Source organism: Octopus sinensis, linkage group LG9 (genome assembly GCF_006345805.1).
Source record: "Octopus sinensis linkage group LG9, ASM634580v1, whole genome shotgun sequence".
In the NCBI taxonomy this organism is placed as follows: Eukaryota; Metazoa; Mollusca; class Cephalopoda; order Octopoda; family Octopodidae; genus Octopus; species Octopus sinensis.
Genome location: NC_043005.1, coordinates 49697270 through 49716391, shown reverse-complemented (window position 1 = coordinate 49716391; position 19122 = coordinate 49697270). Strand labels below are relative to the sequence as shown.

The 19122-nt window shown below is 38.9% G+C and overlaps 1 protein-coding gene across 2 annotated transcripts in view; it reads left to right on the top strand.

Annotated features, from left to right (window-relative positions):
• Window positions 1-19122, top strand: part of LOC115215633 (cation-independent mannose-6-phosphate receptor) — a 161033-nt gene that overhangs the window by 99702 nt on the left and 42209 nt on the right. For both annotated transcript variants that reach the window (XM_029784884.2, XM_036505949.1), the window contains exons 24-29: window positions 2341-2407; window positions 8301-8445; window positions 11588-11723; window positions 14169-14294; window positions 14469-14728; window positions 16844-17056. In XM_029784884.2, the coding sequence (XP_029640744.1) occupies window positions 2341-2407; window positions 8301-8445; window positions 11588-11723; window positions 14169-14294; window positions 14469-14728; window positions 16844-17056 (947 nt within the window). The remainder of the gene's footprint in view (window positions 1-2340; window positions 2408-8300; window positions 8446-11587; window positions 11724-14168; window positions 14295-14468; window positions 14729-16843; window positions 17057-19122) is intronic.

The window sequence follows — 19122 nt, the reverse complement described above, 5'->3', positions numbered from 1 at the left end:
TACCTTGTATGACATGAGCACATAGACCAAAGAGGAGATTTAAGGACAGTCTAAAATCTCTTTTGTTCCTCAATATAAAGTAAGCTTTCCTGGCCATTGCTATCAAACCAAACAGTAACCTACATCAGACGTTATATTTTGGAGAATTCCTCACCATAATAGAGGACAGAGAGCATTAACTACATTGTGCAAGTCATAATAAAACATTATTGGCAGTAATATGACACAATGGTCATGTTCCCGAATAGGTATGATTGTTAGTTTCCCATTGGTTAAAATTACTGCCCATATTTGAATTCTAAACTTTTGTCAAAGTGAAATCTTTCATGAAATGCGGTTCTTAGAATTCAGGTATGAGCAGTTATAAAAACCCTGATTTTTGGAAAATTAGCAGTGATCGTTGGTTGTTACTCATCTTCACGACACTCACACCCAGTGATCATTTTTTTGAGATATTGGCTATTGTTATGCCATGTCTATTACTTAATTCAACAAGACTATTTTGAATTGTTGTGTAAAACTCTAATAGCTTAGTATGGAAGAATTAGCTAATGTTTTAATTCTCTACGACAATTTTCTTTGACTTCTAAATATATTCATCATCATCACCATCGTTTAATGTCCATTTTCCATGCTAGCATGGGTTGGATGGTTCAACCGGGGTCTGGGAGGACCGGAGGCTGCACCAGGCTCCAGTCTGATCTGGCAGTGTTTCTACAGCTGGATGCCCTCCCTAATGCCAACTACTCCGTGAGTGTAGTGGGTGCTTTTTACGTGCCACCAGCACGGGCCAGGGGAGGTTGGCAAACGGCAATGATCGGTTGGTGCTTTTATGTGTCACCGATACGGACGCCAGTCAGGCAGCGCTGGCATGTGTAAATATTAAATGTTTGTAAATAAACTAATGTAGTAAATAATTTCTTTTTCTTCATTTTCTTCAACCTGTTAATGAAATTTATTTCTGTAACTATGAAACTTATTATAGTGATGAAAAAGAGCAAGCTTTTTTATCTTAAACAAACATGCACATTTCAGCATCTTGGTATATAATTCATCGTGGCGTTTATGCAACCTGAGTTAAGATTTGTGCATAGTGATATTACTTATAATTGACAGGTTTATCACCATAGATTTCAGTTCAATAAACATCTATATTTATTACCTTTTCCGAGTTAAAAACATTATAAACCAGGTAATCCATCACAACGTTATTAATTGGTGACAAACTGACGTGGTCTTAGAAAAGTCTGCTTGGGAGAATAATCACCATATAAAGAAGATAAATCCACCAATTTATAAAAGTGGTAAAACCATCGTTATAAAAGTGGTAACTCACTGTTATAATTGTAAAGTTAATAGGAAACAGATTCCAAGCAAGGGGTGGTGAAACCCATCACAATTGTAGCCACTTAAAAAAGAAATATGAAATGTGAATGTCTGGTTCATTTTCAATCTTTTCAAAATTGATCCTCTGTAGTTTCCTTTCTTCATTCTGTCTTGGTTTTCTGAAAGAAAAAAATGAGAGTAAGAATCATTCATTTCTTCCCAAATATGCCCTTTGAATTGCTGAATTCTGGCATACAAAACATGAAATTGAGGACCTATTAAAGCTAATTGGAAACAGGTTCCTGGCGAGGAATATATTTCTTATGAACTTACACTGACCTTTGCCACTTTTGAATATAATGAAGAAATATTCATTTATTGAACTCTTTGCATGTCCTGTGTATCACATATGATACACTGGACCTATTTCCCTGGCATCCTTACATCATATGTGATACACATTCTCAATTTTTTTCAACAACCAGAATTATTTGGGACTAATGAAAAGAAAGCTTTATATTATTCAGAATGTAAATTGCTGGTGCCACTAACAAAGCATCTATGATGGTGCCACATAAAAAGCACCCAGTACACTGTGGTGTGTTGTGGTTGGTATTAGGAAGGGCATCAAGCCATAGAAACCAAGCCAAAACAGATTATGGATCCTGGTGCAGCCCCTGACCATACCAATTCCTGTCAAGCTGTCCAACCCATGTCAGCATGGAAAATGGGCAGTAAATGATGATAATGATGTATGAAACAAGGGCTGACTAAAAGTCTGAAAATAATCATAGATGTTTAAGATAAACTCATAAAAGTGCTTTCAACAGGCAAAGGGCTAATCTGGTGTTTGGGACATAACTTAGCAAGAGATTCTTGAATTAAATTAAATACAATTTCAGTACTTAAAATTTCAATAGAAATTCTATAAAACAAAATATGTTTTTTTTTTTTTTATCCTGTAACTAGATACAGTTTTGGGTCAATTAATTTTCTCCTTTCCTATATTTTCAGGTGAAACATGTCCCTCCAGTTCAGCAGCATGTCGCATATATTTGAATGAGACTGATTCAACAAAGAAGTAAGACTATTTCTCATTTCATTTTTTGTTGTTTTTTTTCTTCTATCTCTTTGTTATTGTTGTTAAGAGGATAGTGAATTGACAGAATCATTAAAACAGATGAAAAAAATGCATTGCAGTCTTTCGTCTGGCTCTTTATATTCTGAGTTCAAACCCTGCTGAGATCAACTTTGTCTTTCATCTTTTTAGATTTAGTAAAATTAAGTACCAGTCAAGTACTAGGATCAGTGTAATTGACTTGCCCCACCCCCTCAAAATTGCTGGATTGTGCTAAAATTACGAATATTTCTTTTTATTCTTATTACTATTGTTGTGTTGCTGTTGTTGTTATTGAGAGAGCAGTTAACGCCATCAAGTGACAGTGGGGTACAAATATATGAAGCCCAATACACCCATCATGACTACCTGTTTGATAAGGGCAGCACAGATATCTGTATCATAACCATATGTGCACAACATGATCTCAGGTAAACTGGGTGATCTAGCCTAGTTAGAATTTTCTTCAGGTCAAGTTGCCCATCCCACTTGAAAGATTCCTGAATATAGGTTGTTTCAGGATGATGAATGAAACACTTGTTTCCAGGGGTGAATTTTTCAAACCCTAAAGAATTCCTCTCAACACATGGCTATGATGCTCCTCTCCATCACTACTCCTGCTCTTGATCAGAGATGCACATGTTGTCAGTCACAAAGGAACATGCTCAACTGGTTGAGGGCAAGCAACTGACAGGAAAATCAATGGTACTGAGCAAAATATTTGTTATAGCCTGTCTTTTACACCCATTAAGACAAAATATGTTCATGTTAACACTTCCAATCAGTTAAGATCAGAAGCCATTAGAGCCACTGCCTAGTATTTTGTCATCATCATCCTCATCATTATTCAAAAGCTATTACATGCTAATTTAATTGACAGAAATGTTATTATGAGGTTTGGTAACAATACAGCTCCTCAAATCTTAGGATTCTTGCAGAATATAGGATTGCACTTTTTATGCAAATCTTGGTTCCAGTATCTTTCAGACCTTCAGCCTTTCAGGGTTGATGAGATAAGTACCACTTATGCTCTGGGGTTGATATAATCATCTACCCCACCCCCCAAAAAAAAAATTTTTCAAGGCCTTGTACCTAGAGTAGAAATAATTATTAGTATTATTTTTGATTTGACTCAGGTTTGGTCTTATTCCTGGCAGGATTTATGAGAGTAGCAAGTTACTTCTTGTAAACTTAGGTATCCACAATTGCTTAGTACCCTCCTGATAATCTTTCTTGTCCCTAAGAGGCAAACTTTCTGTAGAAGCTCTACAGGACATTCTATTCCAATCTCCTTCAGCCATTTGTCCATATCTTTGCTTACAGTTCCCAATGCACCAATTGTTATTATTATTGAGTGAAGGAATAATTCATGTCATCAAAGTGACACTGGGGTACAAATAGACAAAGGGTACACCATGCACATGCATCACAACCATCAGTGCACAGTAAGGTGATCTCATATCAAGATAAACAGTACATGACCTTGTAGGTTGAGCCCAATTAGAATTTTCTTCGGGATGGGTAGCCCATTCCACTCAGAGGTCCCTGAATAAAGTTTGCATAAGTATGATGAACAAAACACCCGTTTCCAAAGGTGAATTATTCAAACCCCAAAGAATTCCTCTCAATACATGGCTATACAGTACTCTCCCACTACTTCTTGGGATCAGAGATGCACATATCATCAGCCACTAAGGGACATGCTCAACTGGTTATGGTCAAACAAATCTCTTGGGTATTGATCAGAATATTTGCTGTAGCCCATCTTTTACACCAAGACAAAACATGTACATGATAACACTTCCAATCATTTAATATCAGAAACCATGAGAGCCACCATTGTTGTTGTAGTTATTATTATTATAATAAAGGCAGTGAGCTGGCAGAATTGTTAGTATGCTGGGCAAAATGCTTAGCAACATTTTGTCTGTCTTCATGTTCTGAGTTCAAATTCTGCCAAGGTCGATTTTGTCTTTCATCCTTTCGGAGTCAATAAATTAAGTACCAGTGAAACACGGGGGTCAATATAATCAACTACTCCCCTCCCCCAAAATTGTAGGCCTTGTTCCTTTAGTAGAAATGATTATCATCATCATCATAAGAGCAGCAAGCTGCCAGAATTGTTAGCGTGCTGGACAAAATGCTTAGTGGCATTCAGATTCCACTGAGGTTAACTTTTCCTTTCATCCTTTCAGGTCAATAGAATAAGCACCAGTTGAACACTGGAGTTGGTGTAATCGACTTACCCTCCCTCCCAAAACTGCTGGCCTTGTACCAAAATTTGACACCCTTATTCATCATCATCCTCATCATCGTTTAACGTCTGCTTTCCATGCTGGCATGGGTTGGACAGTTTGACTGAGGACTAGCAAGCCAGATGGCTGCACCAGGCTCCAATCTGATCTGGCAGAGTTTCTTCAACTGAATGCCCTTCCTAATGCCAACCACTCCGAGAGTGTGGTGGGTACTTTTATGTGCCACTGGTACGAGGGCCAGTCAGGCGGTACTGGCAACAGCCATGTTCAAATGGTGTTTTTTACGTGGCACCTGCACAGGAGCCAGTCCAGCAGCACTGGCAATAACCTCGCTCGAATGTTGTTTTTCATGTGCCAGTAAGGTGATACTGGTAACGATCACACTCGAATAGTGCTTTTTACGTGCCACTGGCACGGGGGCCAGTCAGTGGCCCTGGCAACGATCATGCTCGGATGGTGCTCTTAGTGCTCCACTAGCACAGATGCCAGTCATGTGGTGCTGTCATCGAATTCGATTTCGATTTCACTTGCCTCAACAGGTCTTCACAAGCAGAGTTTAGTGTCCAATGATGGAAAGGTATGCCTAAGTGGACTGGTTACACCACAGGCATAGGCTACAGGTTGTGGTCTCACTTGGCCTGCCAGGTCTTCTCAAGCACACCATATTTCCAAAGGTCTCGGTCGCTAGTCATTGCCTCAGTGAAGCCTAATGTTCAAGGGTCATGCTTCACCATCTCATCCCAGGTCTTCCTGGGTCTACCTCTTCCACAGAGTTATTCTCATCCCTTCTCACCACATGACCATACCAGCACAGTCGTCTCTCTTGCACACCACATCTGATGCTTCTTAGGTCTAACTTTTCTCTCAAGGCACTAACACTCTGTCAAGTATGCACACTGACATTACACATCCAGTGGAGCATACTGGCTTCTTTCCTTGCAAACTTACACATCCTCAGCAGTCACGGCCCATGTTTCACTGCCATGTAGCATAGCTGTTTGTACACATGCATCATACAGTCTACCTTTTACTCTGAGCGAGAGGCCCTTTGTCACCAGCAGAGGTAAGAGCTCTCTGAACTTTGCCCAGGCTATTCTTATTCTAGCAGCTACACTTCCAGTGCACCCTCTCCGGCTACTGACTTGGTCATCTAGGTAACGGAAGCTATCAACTACTTCTAGTTTTTCTCCCTGGAATGTGGCGGAAGTTGTTCTCTGCATATTTTCATTGTTATTTATTGCTCCCGAGCATCTGCCACATACAAAAACTATCTTCCCAGTTAACCTTCCTTTGATATTGCTGCACCTCTTATGTGTCCATAGCTTACACTGGGCACATCTTATAGAGTTTCTACCTACGCCTTTTCTAAAGATCGAGCAGGGCCATCTACTTGAAGGGATTTGTGGTTTGTCTGCCTTCCTACTTAGGACTATTGATTTAGCTAGGTTCACTCTAAGGCCATTCGATTCTAATCCTTGCTTCCACGCCTGAAACTTCTCCTCTAGTTCTGATAATGACTCAGCAATTAGAGCAAGGTCATCAGCATAGAGGAGCTCCCAGGGACATCCTGTCTTGCATTGCTCTGTTATTGCCTGGAGGACTATGAGAAATAGGAGGGGGCTGAAGACTGAACCTTGGTGGACTATGGTGCTGCTACACCAGTCATTGGGTATGACTCCTTCATGTATCACCTGGTTAACTATACAGGTGACTAGGCTATAGCCAACACTGCCAGATATTTTGAGCATCTCTGCAGTAATTCCTGATGGGCCTGGGGCTTTCCCTGTCTTCATGCTTCTAATTGCCTTAACTACCAAGGAACTGTCAACTTGGATAGCTGGTCCCTCTGTTGGGTCGACATTCGGCAGACTCTCTTTATCCCATTCATTTTCTTTATTCAGCAACCTTTCATTGTGGTATCTCCAAACCTCTCTCTTTGTATCCTCATTTAGCGCAAGTGAACCATCATCCATGCGAACACATTTCTCTCCTACCACATCTCAATTCTCTCTCACACACTGCCTTGCAACACGAAAACCTCAAGTCTTTGGTCCTCACGGCGCAGAACATTGGCAAATTTTTTCTTATCTGCTTCCCCTCTGGCTAAATACACCTGCCTCCTAGCTTCCCTTCTGGCAGTCTGATACACTTCCCTGCTACCACCATTCTTCCAGTCCTTCCAAGCCTGTTTCTTTTGTCTAATAGCCCTGTCAACAATATTGTTCCACCACCACATTACCTTGGGTCGAGAGGAGACTTTGCACCATCCACAGATCTGATCAGTGGCTCTCAGCAGGTTGTCCCGTAGAAACCTCCAGTTGTCTTCCATGGCTCTCAGCAGGTTGTCCTGTAGAAACCTCCTGGGTGGGAGTTGAGGTCAGATTCATTACAACATTGGAAAACGTGTTCTGTACTATTTTTTCATACTCTTTACATCAGTGGTTCCCAAAGTGGGTGGTACTGCCCCCTTGAGGGTAATGGAAAGATGGGTGAGGGGCATTGAAGAAAAGTGTGGCAATAATGGGGTGGCTAAAAGGAGGCAATGGATATAACCCCCACTGCCAAAATGAGTTAATTCGGTTAAATTTTATTTCTGAAATACAGTTGTTTTGAATTTGCTCTATGTTTGTGATAGTGAGTCGGGGTGTGTGCTTGGAATGTAACCTGGGAACCAAGGGGCAGCAGCCTGGAAAAGTTTGGGAACTACTACTTTAGATTATGAGTTTGACATTTCATTTTCTTTAAAAAGGAAAAATAATAAAAGCGTTTTTTAAAACTATGCAATTCTATAATGTTTTTCAAGTGTTTGATCTCTGAAGATAAAATATAAGTTCAAAAAATTATATTCCTAGAGAGATCCGTACTCAGCAGCAAAAGTGTTCGAACTGATCCTCTGGTGATGTAAAGCACTTGGGGAAGTACCATGTAAAAATGCCCGTGCAGTTGTGTGGCATGTAAAAGCACTCATGTGGTGACACATGAAGGCACATGGCTTAGTGGTTAGAGCAGCGAACTCACGGTCGAGGGATCGCAGGTTTGAATCTCAGACCGGGCGATGTGTGTGTTTATGAGCGAAACACCTAAGCTCCACGCGGCTCCGGCAGAAGGTAATGGCGAACTTCTGCCGACACATTCGCCACAACTTTCTCTCACTCTTTACTCCTGCATCTTGCAGCTCACCTGCGACGGACTGGCGTCCCATCCAGGTGGGGAACATATACGCCAAGGAAACCAGGAAACTGGCCCTATGAGCCAGGCATGGCTCGAGAAGGAACAAACAACAACAACATGAAGGCACCCATACGGTATCACATAACAGTAACTGTGTAGCATCACATAAAAGCATCCATCATACTCTGTAAAGTGGTTGGCATTAGAAAGGTGATCCAGCTGTAGAAACCATGTCAAATCATATCAGAGTCTAGTGCAGTTCTACAACTTGCCAGCTCTGGTCACACTGTCCAATCCATGCCAGCATAGACAATGGATGTTAAATGATGATTATGATGATGATATCCAGTGCAATTGAATTACATAAGAATTAATTTATTTTTTCTTAGTGAATTACTAAATAAATTTTTTTTGTCTTCCTATTCTTACAGATATCACAATATTGGAGAACTTGGTTCCAATCCTCTTGAATTTTTTGGTAATTTCCCACGGTTGGTGTATAAGAATGGGGAACCTTGTGGAGAAGGGAAGACTTCTTCAACTTACATCACATTTCAGTGTGATTTATCTGCTGTGGTAAGTGTCTTTAGGGACTTTCATTTTTTTTTTTTTGCTGGTTTTCTTTTATGTTGGTTGTTGTTTAATTGCACACAATTATTATGATCCATGATGTTCTGGCCATTATGGTCCCATTTTTTTCCTAACATCTAAGTTTTACATTATGCTTTATCTTTTTCTTTTTTATTAAGACAATGCGGTATGATTTAAGGGAGATTTAGCTGCTATTTCTACCAAGCTGAGCAATCATGTAATTGCTCTCTTGTTAATTTGCTCCAGGTCAGTTTTGATTGAGCAGACCTTTGATTCAGGTATTTTAGCTGTAATCAGCCTGTCATTTTTTTTATATCAGAAATAACAACATTCAATATATTTTGGATTATTTTCTTTTCTATGATGGTAAGATGTGATTTGAAGGTCAGTTAACTTCTATTTCAAATAGACAGCCAAATTTTTTAATAAAAAATAGACATTCTAGTCATACCCATCATGTCATCCGTCTGTTGGTCATTGCGTAGCTAGGACTACATTATCTCTTCTGTTTTGCCTTTACAAAACAATGTAATTTAAGGGAGATTTGGCTGCTAGTTTTAGCTTATGTGTGTGGGGGGCTGTGTCATGGAGAGGCTTACTTTCCTGGCATATTATCTTGGGTGCAGCCCCATTGTATGACACTAAGGGCAAGTGTCTTTTGCTACAGTCTCAGGCCAACCAGAGCCCTGTGAGTGGATTTGGTAAATGGAAAATGAAATAAGCCCATCCTGTGCACACACAGGCAGTGTGTGTGTTTGTGTTTGCTTGTCCTCATGTCTTGTCATCATGTGATGACTGTATACAAGCATCACTGTCATACAAGTGGTGTTGATTGTTTCCAATCTTCTGTGGAAAACCTGTCTGGTCATGGCAAATATTACATTGCTTGGAAACAGGCAAGAGTTGGTGACAGGAAAAATTTGTCTCAACAAATTCCATTTGACCCATGCAAGCATGGAAAAATAGGCATTAAATGATCATTAACAATCATATAGAAGCTCCATCATGGACTGATATGCCTGTTGTCACCTGTAGTTAGTTACATACATACACACACACACACACACACACTAATGTTGAAAAGGGAAAATGAGTCCTCAAGTGTTGGTGGATAGATATTCTTTATTTGTGGGTCAACAAAGCTACCAATGATTTCATGTGATTTCCATCTAAAATAGAGACAAGTACCAACACGTTCATGTGACATATTCGAACAGTTGTGAAAATCCCCTAACATGAAACTATTGTTTGCCTTGTTAACCCACAAAGAATATATATACAGGTTGTTTCAACTTTTTTCAATTTTGCCAAAGCATTGCAATGCAATGGTAAAGGAGACACAATTATGACACTACCACATTTATTCAATATGACCACTTCTGTTTTAGCTCACTGTCTTAAGTCTAGGTGTGAATACTTCCCATGTGGCATGCAGCTGTTCTTATGGAATTGAAGTCCATTTTTCCTTCAGAGTTTTTTCTTCAGAGCATCAAGCGAAGCATGAGGAATGCTCAAGATCCTTGTCTACAAAATAGATGAAACAGAAAAACCCAACGGGTTGAGATCCGGGCTTCCTGTGGGCCACACATCTTTTCCTATGAACGACAACGTTTTTTTGAATCCAGTGTTGTCTGTTTGGAGCTGTTGGATGGTGCCAAGTACTGTTGGAGGCTCCAAAGTGCACCTTGGAAGTGCTCATTCACCCATGGAAGCAGTTCAGCTTCCAGAGCATCACTAATGTATTGCTGGGTGTTAATTTTAACACCCAAGGACACAAAAACAAGATGAGACCTTCCTGTGACTGCCTCAGCCACCCAAACGATAAAGGACTGTGGATTTTGATGTTGATTTACAAATCTACCCTCGATGGAGCCAGATACATTCCAAAATTAGTCATTCTGGTGGTTTATTGTCTGTTTGATATCAAATTTCTTTTTATCAGTGATCACCAGGTTGGGCAGCATGCCTTCAGCAATCTGACGCAGGATAAGATGACCTCTCCCCAGTCTCATGGTCTTATAAACTTGTGTGAGCTTATGAAGGCAGATCATCTTGTAGAGGTGGGTCCTGAGATCCTCCTTCAGCACACAGTACATTGATCTTCAGCTTATTTTTGCTGTGGTAGCCAGTTTTCTGACAGAATGACAAGGATTTCACCATATGTTTTCTCTCGTACTTTTGATAATCTGGGGGGTCCACACTCTCCGTTTTTAATTACGTTCAGGTTGATCAGTGATGGAACCAGTCTCTTGAAATTTCATGGCAATTTTCCAGATTATTGTTTGGTTAATTTTAAGCTTTTTAGCTAAAGCTGTATTACTTTCACCTCCTTTGTGGTGGGTTATGATTGTATTTTGGTCTAAAGCCATTATCTAATTTATAAATCTGAATTTATTTTGTCTGAAACAAAAAGAAGACGTGCATGTATATTTATTTATTTGTGGGTTAACAAGGCTACCTATGGTTTCAGGTGGGAATAAATACATCCATACATAGCATTTGGAGTTGATGAGGTTATTGATGCTGCTGCTGTTATTAGTTATGCATCTGTACTTACTCTTAATATTTTGAGATGAATGTCTAGAAATATTGTTCTTAGAATGGTGTTGAAGTAGTGTTTTGGTTGTTGAGGGCAACTGAACATATAGTGGCAGGAACTCTATTGGCAGGAGTTTGCAACAGCAATAAACCATACTCTTCACATATGTAGTGGTTGTCACACATCTGTGCACACCCATGCAAACACATACACACACAATTATCTGTTGGTGATATGACAACCTTTAGGCTGTTGGATACGATGCTTTGCAGTATTTGTTTTTGCCTTCTGAGCTCTAATTTCAAATCTTACCAAGATCTACTTTACCTTTCATCCTACTCGAGTCAGTCTGATGCTCTAACTACTGGGCCATATGCTTTCAGTGTTGTATGGTGACTTTTTAAACATGTAATTTATTCATTCAGTCGGACTGAAATAAGTGCTGGTATGGTCTAAATGATTAATTAAATACTTTCGAAAACGGTGCCTCAGTTTGGTTGTCACCCAATCACTGAAACCAGTAAAAGGATAAAAAAATATTTACAGTTTTGAAATGCCTTTAATATTTTCCTTTCTTTCTGAATTCAGGATTCAAGCCCCAAAGAGTATTACTATATAGAAAGTAAATGTGAACATCACTTTTTGTGGGTTGCACGAGAAGCTTGTCCTTTGAACCAGATCCCATCTCATAATGACACCTGTAGTGTAACTGATGAGTCTACAGGTAAATCATTTTTATTTAATGCACGCATGTAGTGAGTTGTATTTTTTAAAACCCTTGTGGTCAAAGGTATTCTTGCCATGATCTTTTGTTTCTTTTCTTGTTTAATATGGCTAGAACTACATCATTGTCTTATATGCTCTTCTTTAAAAGAAAATGTGATATGAGAAATATTTGGTTGCTATTTCTCATTATTTGAATGACTTCATAGAACCTTTCAGTTAGGCAGAAACAGTAAGAGAATATGCATATCAAAGGTATTCAGCATCTTTTCTGGGCTCCAAGTCAAAATCTCAGCAATCGACTTAAATTTTTAGCATTATGTTTAGTTTATATTTTTAGCTTTATTTTACATGCATGCATGACTCTGTGGTAAGAAACTTACTTCCCAACCACATGGTTTCAGATGCAGTCCCACTGCATGGCACCTTGGGTAAGTGTCTTCCACTATAACCTCAAGCTGGCCAAAGCCTCGTGAGTGGATTTCATAGACAGAAACTGGAAGAAGTCCATCAAGTGTGTGCGCGTGTGTATGTGTTGTGACTTTGTGTGTCCCCTGCAACAGTTTGACAACCAGTGTTGGTGTATTTACGTCTCTAACTTAGTGGTTTAATGAAAGAGACTGAAAGAATAAGTACCTGGCTTAAAAACAAAAGAAGAAAAAGGTATTGGAGTTGATTTGTTTGACTAAAAATTCTTCAAGGTGGTGTCCCTGCATAACCATAGTCTAATAACTGAAAGCAGTAAAAATTAAAGATCGCTTGCTCAAGGCTTTTAAGTGTGTGGGAGGGAGGACAGTATCTTCAAACCAGAGACTTAACCTGAATGATTGCAACAGAGTGGACGCCATTAACTTTTTAGCATTTCGACCAGCCTGAAAATTCTAGTTGAAAATTCTATGTTCACACCAGTCAGATCCAGCCTCTTACACCTACCCTACTTTGTCATTATAAAAATAAACAATCATGTCATTGAAATCTTAAAGATAACAACATAATATGTGATCAGTTCAAAACAATGTGAATAAAAAGGCATTTCTGAATGCTAAGAATTTCTTGTTGCTTGGGTATTTGCTCTACAAAAAGTATATGGCCAGAAACTTGGATTTGGGACTGGGTAGTTTGAGGAGGAACAAAGTCACAGCCAGTTAAGGTGCTGAGTGTTTTGCTTCTCTGCTTGCTTAAAAACCAATTTTGTTGGGCATGTATTTATTGAGTTTAGTGGTGGCCAAATGGGCAGCAGTGTCTGAACCAAAAACTGAAACTGTTTGCATAATTTGTGAGTTTGAGCTGCTCATTGCTATTTATCACTACTTTGGAGCCATAAAAATTAAAAAGTGGGTGAGATATACTGCTTCCCAGGGGAATTCTATGTCTCCCAATTCTACTTTTAGATTTCTGTTTTGGGGTTTAGTTTCTGCTAATCTACTTTTTGAATACATTGCTGATCATCTTATAATACCTTGTGAAAGAGTGCTATTTTGAAGATCTTCCAACAAACTGTGACTGGTAATCATATCAAAAGCTTTCATTAACTTTAATCCCATAGTAACTGACTGGTGATTGGTGGTTCTGGTTAAATCCAGCTGTAATGAATATTGAGAGGAACAAAAGTGGTGAAGCTGTAGTGCTCAGACCTGAATCTATGCTGGCAGTTTTGTGGGAACTAGATGGGCATTGATTGAGGATAGAAAACACTATTTAAAAAACCTTGCAATTGAACTGAAAAGAGACATTGGTCTGTTCGATACTGAGTCAGTTTCAACTTTGCCTTGTTTCTGAGAAAAAAGATGGCTAAGCCATAATAAAAAGTTTGTTCTCTCTCTCTTTTCATTTTTGGTTTTGTAAAGATGGTTGAGTATTTTGAGGGATAATTGGCACTTCTATCTAGAGTCTTGCACATTGTCTTCAAGTGTCTGGTGTTTTAAACAATGGCAACAATCTAAAATTCAACAAGTTGTTTACCAGATTGCAGTATTAAAATCTTCATGTGAATGTAGAGATTTGATCTGTTGAAAGTACCAACCAAATCCACCTCAACCCATAACTTACTAGCATAAAAAAAAAAACAATAAAACCACCTAGGTACTATATCTGTACAATGGAAAAGGGGATAGTCATTGCTTAAATGTGCTTAATTAATCAACTGGTTGCATTAATCTGGAGCTAAACTTTTGAGCAGTTTCTATTTGCCATGCTACTAAATCCAGAATCTGGTATGTGTGTGTACATATGAGAGAGAGATATGGCTGGTGTGCAACAGACTATCTCTGATAAAATTCATCCTATATCATCATCTATTAATGAGTGGATGTTCCTCACCAGTTTCACGGAATTCCAATCATATCAATGCTGCTTGTTAGAACAGATTTGGTTGCTTCAGTTTTTTTAATCATTGTTTCCAGACCTGTTGTTATTTCATTTATTCACATTTGTTTGTTTATTTTAGGAGTTTCCTTTGACCTGTCTCAACTGAAGAAATCTAAGGGATACACCATAAGTGATCAAAAAGAACATTCATTCCAACTTAACATTTGTGGTGCAGTGGCAAATAGCCAATGTTCAAAAGAATCCAGTAAGTTTGATTTCTTTATTTTATTTTATTTTTTTTTTTTTTTGCCATATTTGGGTTAATTTTCCTCCTCTTAACATACAATCAGTGATGGTGCCTTTACTTGAACCACAGAAAGTGTATTGTTAAATTTTATATTCTCTTACATTCTTCTCCCTTTTTTTCTCCTTAATGAAGGCTCCTGCCAGACCAACACGAACACCAATAAATCTTTTAATTGTGGAAAAGCTAACAGCAACCTTCAATTCAAAGAAGGCGTCATTTTCCTGAACTATTCTGGTGGTGATAAATGTCATGGAGGCAAGTTTGAACGAAACACAATCATCAACTTTGTGTGCAACCCCTCAAAAGGAATAGGTGCTCCTGTGTATCTAGCTGAATCTAAAAATTGCACTTACTATTTTTCCTGGCATACAGATTTAGTTTGTGAAAAACAGGTAATTAATTTTTCTTTCATACTTTCATTTGTGTCAGTCATTTGACTACAGCCATGCTGGAGCATCACCATTTAGTCAAAGAAATCAACCCCAGGACTTACTCTTTGTAAACCTAGTACTTTTTCTATTGGACTCTTTTGCTGAACTGTTAAGTTACAGGGGCATAGGCACACCAACATCGGTTGTCAAGCGATGGTGGTGGGGACAAACACAAAGACACGCTCATAAATGCATACGTATGTATGTATGTATGTATGTATATATATATATATATATATATATATATATATATATATGTATATACACACGCACAACGGGCTTCTTTCAGTTTCTGTCTACCAAATCCACTCTCAAGACTTTGGTCAGCCCAAGGCTATAATAGAAGACACTTGCCCAAGGTACCATGCAGTGGGACTGAACCCAGGACTATATAATCGGGATGCAGGCTACTTACCACACAGCCATACCTGCACCCAATCCTTTTTTTTTTTTTTTTTTGCAATAATACTTAATAACCAGGCCTGTTAAAACAGTCAGCCAGATATTGTTATGTAGGACCACAAGAAGAAAATTTACACTGTTGTGGAAATCAGCTGCCATCTGGACACCAATGAGGTTAGAAAAATACAGAAAGGAAATATTTATGGACCATTGATTAGGAAGTTTGCAAATCCAGTACTCAAGATGTACCTTCAGTTTCATCTCATTATTATTGGATCGTCATGATACATGCCAACTCACCCAGAGCAAAGTATAGTTTGGCTTGGGTTTTTATGGAGAGAATACAGCTCCTGGTGAGGCATCACTTTTAAGGATTTTAGTTGATCAACTACATCATCATTTAGTGTCTCCTTTTTCCATGCTTACATGAGCCAGACGAAATTTGATAAGGTAGATTTCCTATGGCTAGATACTCTTCCTGTTGCTAGCCCTCATCTGTTACCAAGCAAAGTAATATTTCCCCATGGCCAGATATGTTTCTTACAGAAGATATGCTGTGCTTGAGAAGACTCATCAATCCAAGTGAAACTATAGTCATGGCCGATACCAGTACCACATAAGTGATACCTGTACCAGTGGCACTTGAAAGCACTTATCCCAGTGGCATGTTAAAAGCTCCCATTACACTCTTGGAGTGGTTGGTGTGAGGAAGGGCATCCAGATGTAAAGACCATGGTAAACTAGACTGGAACTTGGTGCAGCTCTCCAACTTGCCAGTTTCAGTCAAACCATCTAACCTATGCCAGCATGGAAAGCAGACGTTAAATGATGAAGATGACTGAAAACGAACATCACCACCTGTATGGCAGTGATGCTCATTTACAACCATAACATTACATCAAAACAAAATTGCACACACTCACATATATATATACAATGGGTTGCTTCCAGTTTCCCCCTATCAGATCCTCTCACAAGGTTGTAGTCAACCAAAAGTTATAGTCGACACTTGCCCATAGTGTGACAGTGGGATTGAACCTGAGACCACATGGTTAGGATGCAAGTTTAACCAAATAGCCATGCCTGTACCTATAGTATTTATTTCTTAACTCGGGAACTTATTTTATTAATCTCTTTGTCAAACCATAGTTTCAATCCACTAATTTCACCCATAATGCATTGGTTGGCCCAAGGTTATAGCAGCAGAGATAGGCCCACGATATGGTGGTACTGAACCCAAAACCATGTAATGGTGAAACAAACTTGTTACCCACGATGCTATGCCTTTGCCTACACTTACCATTATTGTCATCATTTAACATCTGTTTCCATGGGTTGAACGATTAGACTGTAACTGACAGACCAGTGAGCTTCACCAGGCTCTAATTGTCTGTTCTGGTATGGTTTCTATGTCAACCACTTTACAGAGTATACTGGGTGCTTTCTACATGGTGCCAGCACCAGTGTTTTTTATGTGACACCTACATGGGTGCCTTATGTGTGGCACCAGCATGGTTGTTTTCTACATGACACCAGCATATGTACGGGTGCTTGCTAAGTGACACAGGCATGAGTGCCTTTTATATGGCACCAATTTATGTATTTATTTGTTTATATATTATTATTTTTTGTTTTTGAAGTCCAGTTTTGATGTTCTTTCTCTCTTTGGTGTAGTTTCGTTGTACAGTGATAAAAGGTGGCCAGATGTTTGATTTATCTCCACTGGTACAGATGTCCGGACATCATGTTGCTGAAGGCATGGCACCGTCGGAAGATCCTGGTGCTTCATACTACATAAATATTTGCCGACCCTTAAATCCCATCTATGGGTCTATCTGTCCCCCTCTTGCTTCTGTTTGTGAGACCCATGTTGATGAAAATGGTGTGGTAAGTATATTGATTTTGTTATGTTCTATGTCATCCTGATCAAATCGGCCCATGATGAGCAACACTCCAGCTCTGACTATCCCAACTTTGTTTTCTGATAATGTACCCTGAACTATATTAAATGTTTTTTTTTTTTCTTCATCAAAATGTTGTTTAAAAGTGCTTAGGTGTTATTTTTAACAAGATGTCATGGTTTATAGTAAATTTTCCAGGGACACCCTCTGCAGTGACACCCACAGCCAAGTTGAAGTTAACATACTTTGGTTTGTGCTTCTGAAGGCAGGAATCATGAAAGTCAGAACTTTTACAGGAAAAATGACAGTTGTATGTTCTTAAGGAAGAATGGACTACAAGCTGTTTTTCAAAGAAAAATTTCTCAAAGGCTGCCTTCTATATGAAGACACACAATCAAGCTGTGGATAGTATACTCTATAGAGTGAATCAAAACAATTTTCACTTAATTAAAATCATACCTGTAATGATTACTTTCAAATAATTAATAAAAATCATTGAACAGATAGTGAATGGAGATGAAACCTAAGCAAAGAGTATGCAACATAGTTGTTATTGGTAAGCTTCAGATCATTGTAGGAGAGGAAAAAAAATTTTAATCTACTTCAAGACTAGAAATATTGTTGCCTGCTCCAAAGACTGTTTATTTGCTTCACTTGTGGTTATCCCTGGTAAGTAAACTTCAAGAAAGACAAAAAAAAAGTTGTACAAGTATGATGGGTAAAGAGTAAAGACCCCCTTCAGTCTTGAATGACCATGGAATTGTGCCTAGATAGTTACCCTCCAAGGGAGAAGTCAGAGCAAGGTTGTTTATGGGAGACCAGCAGTCACCCATGCATACCAGCCTCACCTTTCTATGCCACTGATGTTATCAGTGGCATAGTGGCACCAGTGATATTGCAACTCATTTCCATAGCTGAGTTAACTGGAGCAACGTGAAATAAAGTGTCTTGCTCAAGAATACAACACACAGCCTGGTCCAGGAATCAAATTCACTACCTCATGATGATTTTGAGCCAAAGTTCTAACCAATGAGCCATGCACCTTCACACGTGATGGGTAAAATCTTGGAAATTTGCTTGAGAATATAAAGTCATTACTTGATATGAGACAACCATCTTGAAACCATATGGATGAAAAGTGAGCTTTTTAACCAAGCAGCCAAAATTGGTGCTTGAGGCAGCGAATGCAATTACATAAGTGCAAAACATCTCCAAATAGATATTTAGTGTCTAAGTATAATGATTGAACTCCTATTTAACAACATGGTGCATTCTAGAAGTTTTGAGACTTTTGGATAGAGACTGTTATAACTGTTCCTTTATCTTTTACTCATTTGTCATTTGACTACCACCAAGCTTGGGTATGCCTTGAAGAATTTTTTTAGTTGACTGGATCAACATCAGTATATAATTACTTTACATCTTATAAGCTGATTGGCCAACTTTTGATATGGCCATAACAGCACTTTGAACACACCCTACTTAACACTGCTTGTCACAGCTGACTAGTTTGCAGAATGCAGTCAGTATATTTGGAAGGTTGCTATATAGGCGCAGGAGTGGCTGTGTGGGGTAAGTAACTTGCTTACCAAGCACATAGTTTCAGGTTCAGTCCCACTGCGTGGCACCTCGGGCAAGTGTCTTTTACTCTAGCCTTGGGCCAACCAAAGCCTTGTGAGTGGATTTGGTAGACAGAAACTGGAAGAAGCTTGTCATGTATGTGTGTTTGTGTTTGTACCCACACCATTACTTGACAACCAATGTTTGTATGTTCACATCCCTGTAACATAGCGGTTTGGCAAAAGCGACTGATAGAATAAGTACTAGGCTTACCAAGAATAAGTCCTGGGTTCACTTTGTTTGACTAAAGGCAGTGCTCCAGCATGGCCGCGGTCAAATGACTGAAAGAAAAGAATATACAATAGAGGTTCATGATGAATTGGGTAAAAACACTACAGAAACTTAACAAACACCCCCAAACTGCTTATGGATTAACTTTTTATTTCATAAGAGGTTCAAGGATTTATTCTTTGTAAGCTTAGTAGTTATTCT